The sequence below is a fragment of the Maylandia zebra genome, linkage group LG4 (genome assembly GCF_041146795.1).
Source record: "Maylandia zebra isolate NMK-2024a linkage group LG4, Mzebra_GT3a, whole genome shotgun sequence".
NCBI classification, from domain to species: domain Eukaryota; kingdom Metazoa; phylum Chordata; class Actinopteri; order Cichliformes; family Cichlidae; genus Maylandia; species Maylandia zebra.
This window is the reverse complement of record NC_135170.1, coordinates 20,086,337-20,093,817: the sequence shown is the minus strand read 5'-3', so window position 1 is coordinate 20,093,817 and position 7,481 is coordinate 20,086,337. Positions and strand designations below refer to the sequence as shown.

Here is a 7,481-nt window from a genome sequence, read left to right as displayed (position 1 = left end):
TTAGATGTAGAAGAAGAAGAGCTACTCTTCAGGTACTGTTGCCTCTAATCACCACCTTTGTTTGTATTCAGAACTATGCAAAAGTCTTGAGCCACTAATTATTTCTTCATATTTCGTCTCCAAAGAGCCAGAATTTCTTGTAATTTTTTTTTACAAGTATACTTTCTGAAGCTCCTTCAAAGTATTTTCTTTGGACATTTCACTCATTTTAGGTCCAATCCTTGTACCTGACCCGTTTTTTTTTGTTGTTTTTTTGTTTGTTTGTTTGTTTGTTTGTTTGTTTGTTTGTTTGTTTGTTTGTTTGTTTGTTTGTTTGTTTGTTTGTTAAGCCAACTTAACACTGACTGAATTATTCACGCAGAAAAATGTGCACCATAGAATTTTAAATCAATGGTGACAAAACTGATTATCATTCAGCCATCTTTTAGCTGACATTTGAACATATCCGATGTATTGTGCTCTCTGATATGGATGGGTACAGTGTTTTAAATAAATGCAGACTGGCCAAAAGAACTGTTTCTCAAAGGATTAATACAATCATGTCAAACAGTCAAACATCTTGTCATTTGTGACTACTTATCCCAGTGATAAACAGAGTAAATGCCTGTTTATGAACCATTTTCTGTACACATGACAAACATTGATGTATTTAACAAGATTTTCAAAGAGGAGTAAACTGTACTTCTGTAAAATTAAACAGTGGCGATAAAAACATGGCCAGGTAATACGTCTGGAAAGCATCTGATTGGGAACTGTTTCATTTTTCAGCAATTAAAATTAAACCACACAATGGAACATTATCAGTCCCTGACTGTCCTTTCTGGAGCATTATTGAAGCAGTGTGAGATCATCTTAACAGAACACAAAATTAAAGGCATCCACTACTTGGCAAAACAATCAAATAAACCTTTGCACAAAGATGAATAAAGAGCTAAAAGGATTTTTGCATGTAGCTCAGTCTGTTGCAACATGAGGTGTCCTGTGAGAAATTTCTGCTCTAATTAAAGCCATACAACCCTCTTTGAGTTCAACAATAATAGTTTTCCCCTGGTCTGAGAAAGCTCTGCATAGCAGGAACTGACTTATGTGATAGTAATTATACCAACAGACTTATAATCTATCCTAGTTCCTTAGAAAGAACAGTATTATGGAGGAATTTAATGTTGAAGAGGTTAAAGTGCTGAGAAGAAAGTATATATCTCTCTCTCCCTCCTTAGGTGAAAGAGACGAGCTTCAATATCCCAAATAAGATTTACCCATCTAATGAATTCTCATATCTGAGATTTAATTTGGATGTGAATAATTATGTGTTCTGTGAAAATGATATTGAAAATTAGAATAACGGTTTTCCATTGTGAATCAGTGCAGCCTCTCTGGAATAATATGTGCAGCTGGTAAGAAGATTGAATTACCACATTTGTCAGCAAAAGCAATCAGATTTTGAATGTGTGATGAAAATTGTAATTTGGACTCTCTTCGTTTTACTAGGGAAGTGTTTTGCTTTTTTTTGTTTGTTTGTTTTTTTTTAACATAAATGCAAGTTTTGTATAGATTTATGGCTGGCCTTGCAGTAAACCAGCTGAAGCCTGTAGTTGAAAAATCCTTTAAAATATTTTCTTTATGGAGTGATTATAATTAATTTGACATAAGCTTTTTTAAAATATATATTTGATTTTTCTTAAAATTATTTTCTACATTAATTCATTAACTTTTTTCTTCATGATCTAATATTGTCATATAAATTTTGTTTTATGAATAATGAAAGTGGCTCTTTGGTTTCTATTTCATGGAATCCAGCATAAGAAAAATAACCTGAAAAAAACCCCCTCATAAATAAAATTCAGTGGTGGGTTGTTATCTCACAATTTTGATGTTATTTTCTCATATGTTTGACTTAGTAAGTCGAAATTTTGAATTCGACTTATTTATTTATCTATTGTTAGAAGCTGAAACATATGTAAGCTTTTTTCCCTGTATTGTAAATACAAATTAACGTGAAACTGAGAAAATAGCTTGAAATTTTGAGTTGTAGAGTCATTGTCAGAAGTTTATTATAACAACTGGAAATTTGGCTTATGAATGGCTAATAATAATAATAATAATAATAATAATAATAATAATAATAAAATTAGAAAACGGAAATAAAACGTCTTTTTGATTTCACCGGATATGACGTCACCCCGGCCTCTTTCCCGTGTCACCGTGAGCTGTGGTAGTCCCTGCCGCTGCTGCTGCCTGTCAACAAGACTTGTGTGTCCGGGTTTTTGTTTTTAGCCTTTTGTGACACTCTGTCTTCCACCACCATGCCCATGTACCAGGTAAAGCCCATCTGTGGGGGTGACATAAAGATTGATTTGCCCACCTGCATGTACAAGGTACCAAATATCCACGCGCAGCAAGGAAAAAGCTGCACCCCCGAACACGCGCTTCAGGTAACTAATCACATTTCGAAGTTATAATTTTATTCTTTTTATTATCATTATTATTATGATTATGATTATTAACTCTTTCGCTTGAGCTATGCTCCTCTCCCTGTTCGTTGTTTCCATTCATAGTTGCGCTTCTCGGACGCGATATTAGCTGGAGCTGTCTGTAGCCGAGCTAGCTAACTTAGCTTGTCAGGGAGTAATCTCAGTTTTAGGCTGATGCAACAACTACAGCGTGTCTCCGCTGTTTTACATCAAGATTATTAAACGGCATGCAGTAGTGAAACGGTTCGGTTAGGTCGTCTCCAGTCTGTGACATTGTTTTTAATGTAATCGATCAGGATTGTGTCTTTATTTGAGACCATTCTTCATTTGTGGGGGTGCACCGACCGTACTGTTTCATCTGCAAGTTCATGACACTGTATTGGGGAAATTGCAGCAGTCACGTTTGGTTACAAACTTAATGTTATCATAGATGTAATTATCTCATCGTTATAGACTTAACTAGGCAGCTATATACCAGCAAGTAATATTGAACCCATATTTACGTGTTACTGAATAGTCATCTTAATTAGAGATTTTTCATTTTAATTAATTTTACTGTTGGTTAATTATAGATTTTTCTTGTTTGATCATCATGGAGGCATGCTATTTCAGTGGCTGGACCAGTTTAGATCCAAAATGGCCAATAGAACCAGCTGTAAACCCCCCATGGTTTGATAGTGTAATATTTTTGCTTTCACTTTCAGCATCTGCAGTGGAGCATAAACGATTCTGTTGATTCATGACTCACAGCATGGCTTTCATGAATGTATAGCATGTTTTCTTTGCACATTTCAATGATGTTTATGTGATGAGATTGAGGCCATGAAGAGAATTTGAACTTCATCTGTCCTTAGAGATTTCTGGTGTTATGCATTAACCAGACATATAAACTTGTAGTCAGACTTCAGATAGATGTGTAGTCTTTGTGTATCTTGAAAATAGCTGACTGAGTAACCACTCAGCTCTGTTTACCTCTGCAGAGTTGAGTCTCCACAACATTTTGATTGTAAAACTGATCAAAATTTAGTTTAAAAACAACAAATTAAGCATACTAAAAGTATAGCAAATTATGGGCCATTTTTTTCCTACTTTTTTTTTTTTGTCAAAGCAGCTGTTAGTAATTACTACATGGAATGACATAGGAGCTTCAAATTGGTACCATAGGTGTGCCTCATAGGAGGATAAGGGGTAGTCGCCAGTATTTGTTTGCTTTACATTAGTTATTCATGTGACTGGGTGGTTTAAGCCAGATTCAGTGTTGTTTTTTTGTTTTTTCTGTGTTGCTTCAGAATGGCGAGGTGGACCCAGCCGTCAAAGCTCTGGAGGCCCGGCAGGATGAGATCATGAGAAAACTCTATGAGCTGAAAGCAGCTGTGGAGGGCTTGGCCAAGACGGTGATGACCCCTGATGCCGATCTGGACCTGACAGTCAGCAGCAGCCTCTCCTCCCAGTGCTCCACAACCTTCAAAAACACCACAGACCTGGACACAGTACTGGGCAAGGTATAAAAAAAAAATCTTTTTTTGTCTTTTGTTTGTCGCTACTGGTAACATTTCTTTCAAACTACTCACTGGCAGTAATTTTAACTGAATGCTTTACTGTTACTGCCTTTTCTTGCCAGTAGTAGTAATCTCTTATCCATCTTCCTGATCACATCTCCTCTGTCATTCCAGGTTTTTATACTGTTAACCTGCTCAACCTGGCTATAATTGAGTTTACCTTTTAAGCCTACCTTAGGGTATAGACTGAATATTAGCTGTATGTGCAGGCTGTAGTGGTGTCATAATAGCAGAGCCTATCTTTATGTGACCAGGATCTCGGTGCTCTCCGTGATATCGTCATAAACGCCAACCCGGTGCAGCCACCCCTGACCTTGCTGGTGCTCCACAGCCTGCTCTGTCAGCACTATCGAGTGCTCTCTACTGTCCACGTCCACTCCTCTGTTGCCAGTGTGCCACCACAGCTTCTGTCCTGCCTCGGACCACGGCACACAGACAGCTACGCCCGCCACATGTTTCAGCTGGGCTTCACCCTCATATGGAAAGATGGTGAGGTCACCTGGGCACTTTTGCACATTATAATAATAATAATAATGGATTGTTCTGAGTGTCAGATTTGAACAGTCACACATGCTTGAGGATGTTTTTCTGGTTTCTTCCAAAGAATCAGTTTAGAAATCCTACTTAGAAGTTCTAGAAAGTCAAGAACCTAAAACAGTAGTGGTCATATGTTCATTGTACATGGCCCTGTGTCCTTGCTCACTTTAATGTGCTGGTGCAAGGCAGTGCTGATACAGTTTAATTTGGATGTAATGTCTTGTGAAAGTATGTGGGTGGCTTGTTTCATAGAATTCTAGTTTTTCTAATACTATGAAACCAATTATCATACCATAACCACGTCAGGGTATTTTTAAAACAAACAAAAACAACTGCAATCAGACATAGTCTTCTGAGTAGGCGTTCAGCTACTTTATTCTTTAGTGTATAATTAGGAAGCAATGCGTCATTTATGAGATGCAGATAATGAATTCATTATCAAAAACACCTCAGTTTTCTAATGCAGTGAAGTCTGGGAATGCTGCACGCCCATATTGTGACTTACCATCAACATACTTTGCTGTTTTGTATATTTGACTCTTTACTTGAACTAGAAAAATTAGAAGCATGTCCTATTAAAACAAAAATTGTACCCATAAATCTATCAGGAAAGTGTTTACTGAGGTCAAAGATCCAGTGAGTAGTTGAGTTTTGTTCCCACAGACTCTTTTCATAGAATCTTTTTATACAGCCGCCCCCTCCTGGTCATTAGAAAGAATGTGGGTTTATGGCACTTAAGTGTTGGTTTCACTTTTTAGACCCATGCCCTACAAAAGCAGATGTTTTAATCTTTATATTGACACCATTTGTCTAAAAGTTATGACCTCATTTCTCTTCTGCATCCACAGTTCCTAAACCACAGATGAAGTTTAGCATCAAGAACATGTGTCCCATTGAGGGTGAGGGCAACATAGCACGCTTCCTCTTTAAGCTGCTTGCCCCCTATCCCAGTGACCCCGCTGTTGCTACCCTGGTGGACAGCTGGGTGGATACGGCTTTCTTCCAGCTGGCAGAGGGCAGTGTCAAAGAGCGATCCACTGTTCTGCGGGCCCTAAACTCAACTCTGGGTTCCAACCCCTGGCTAGCCGGACCAGAGTTCTCCCTGGCTGATGTCGCCTGCTACTGCTGCGTGCTGCAGAGCGGCTCGGCCTCCTCATCTCCGGCTAACGTCCAGCGCTGGATCAAGTCTTGCGAGAACCTGGGCCACTTCAGCCATGCCAAGCTCCTTCTGAAATGACTTGGGCTGTTCCAGGACCAGACACCAGATGCAAAGTGAGAGAAGGGCATTAGAATAATAAAATATATCCCCGCCATGTCTGAAACACCTCCTGATGCTTCCTTCCTTGCTCTAGCGTAACACTGAACTGACACAGATGAAGTAGAAGCACTATGGCAGATGGGTAAAGTGACTCAACGGTATTTATTTTTGCCATGATGCTATAGAGAGATCCTAAAGCTGCATTTTGCAAGGGAGGAAGAATAAGGAGATGGTATGGACAAGGGTTTGGTGATGGGTTCAATCAGTGATACTAACAGAGGTTATTAGACAAACACACACACACACACACTCTACACCTTCCACCCACTTTGTGCCTAACACGACCCTGTTAAAAATGTGTGTGGTGATGGGTATTGCTTGTTGTTTTCAGAAGTAATACTTTGTACCATTTGTGTGTTTTGTTTTTCTGAAATCATTAAAACTTCTACTTTCTACTTCAAACTTTGTGCCCAGGTTTGATTTGTTGCACTGTTTGATCACTTCAAAAACCATTTCACTCCAAGTAGACAAACGGCTGGCATTTACTGAAGTGCACATCTGTGTCTAACAGGTGGCAGGAGTGACATTAAGTGATAGAAGATAATTTTCTAGCATGTCATTCATCAAGCTTATTCAGATGTTTATCATATCCAGTCAAACAGAGGTGCACTGAACCAAAAGGGCGGAAAAAAACACACACAAGAACTCACTTCTTTGCTACAGGAATAGATTCACACCTACTACCAATTTAAAGTCAGCAACTAACCTAAAATGCATGTGTCTGGACTGCATTTTAGGGCCCCTAAACCCTGTATTGATCAGTGCATATTTTGCGTCATCCAACCACATATTAACGATACAGAAGCTGTGATTGAGCCTTTAGTACATTTACACACTCTTCCTGGGTTCTCTACAGGTACTCCCAGCTTCCTCCTACAGTCCATAAACAAAGACCCCTGAACTCAGTGCAACTCCAGATACTTCTGTTTCATTTTACTTTGCAGCAGCAAAGAATTGTTGCTTTACTCTTTAATCTACACTCCTCCAGCTTCTTTCTCTGCAATCAGTTGTGTAAGCTGTTTTTTCTCCCTATCAGAAGCTGCACTATGGAACAGAATCCCAATTCAGAAGAGAAATAGGTTTTCAGTTTTCAAGTCCGTTTAATCCTCTGTGACTGCTGTAGGCAAACTCACGGAAAATCACTCAGAGAATATATTTAGGAATAATATATCGAAGGGAAAGCAAATCCCAAGGTTTTTCAGGCTCTCTGCGGGCTGGTTTTTGCATTTTCAAAAATGTCAGGTCTTCGACAGCTCGGGTCCAGACAGAGCCTGTGTTTGCATTCTCTGACAGCCTCCTGTTGGTCTCCAGGCAGCTGTCTGACAAGACGAAAGCTCTTAGCTGACATCCGGGCACATGGCAAAGAATACACTGGGGAAATGTGCACCACTGCTTTGCATCTTCCTCGCACACAAACACACCCGGACGCATTTGAAAGTGCAATGAGTGTTTGCCGAACGCGTTTGGTGCTGCATGTAAATAAGGCAGCTGATGTCATTCTGTAACTAATCTAATTACTTGTGCCTTGCAATTGGTTTTTATGAGAGGGGGGGGAAAAAAGGCGAGACACAAACAAACAAAAGGAGAGGGGGGGGG

General features: G+C 39.3%; 1 protein-coding gene across 2 annotated transcripts; it reads left to right on the top strand.

Moving 5' to 3' along the window:
- Positions 1 to 2,177: 2,177 nt before the first annotated feature.
- aimp2 (aminoacyl tRNA synthetase complex interacting multifunctional protein 2) lies at positions 2,178 to 6,287 on the top strand. 2 transcript variants are annotated; one of them, XM_004558388.2, is made up of 4 exons: positions 2,178 to 2,432; positions 3,761 to 3,973; positions 4,285 to 4,519; positions 5,416 to 6,287. In XM_004558388.2, the coding sequence occupies exons 1-4, from the start codon at positions 2,304 to 2,306 to the stop codon at positions 5,802 to 5,804; spliced, it is 966 nt and encodes a 321-aa protein (XP_004558445.1). In that variant the 5' UTR covers positions 2,178 to 2,303; the 3' UTR covers positions 5,805 to 6,287. The 2 variants fall into 2 exon arrangements, with proteins under 2 accessions (XP_004558445.1, XP_004558446.1); XM_004558389.2 differs by having other exon boundaries at positions 2,180 to 2,318.
- Positions 6,288 to 7,481: the final 1,194 nt, after the last annotated feature.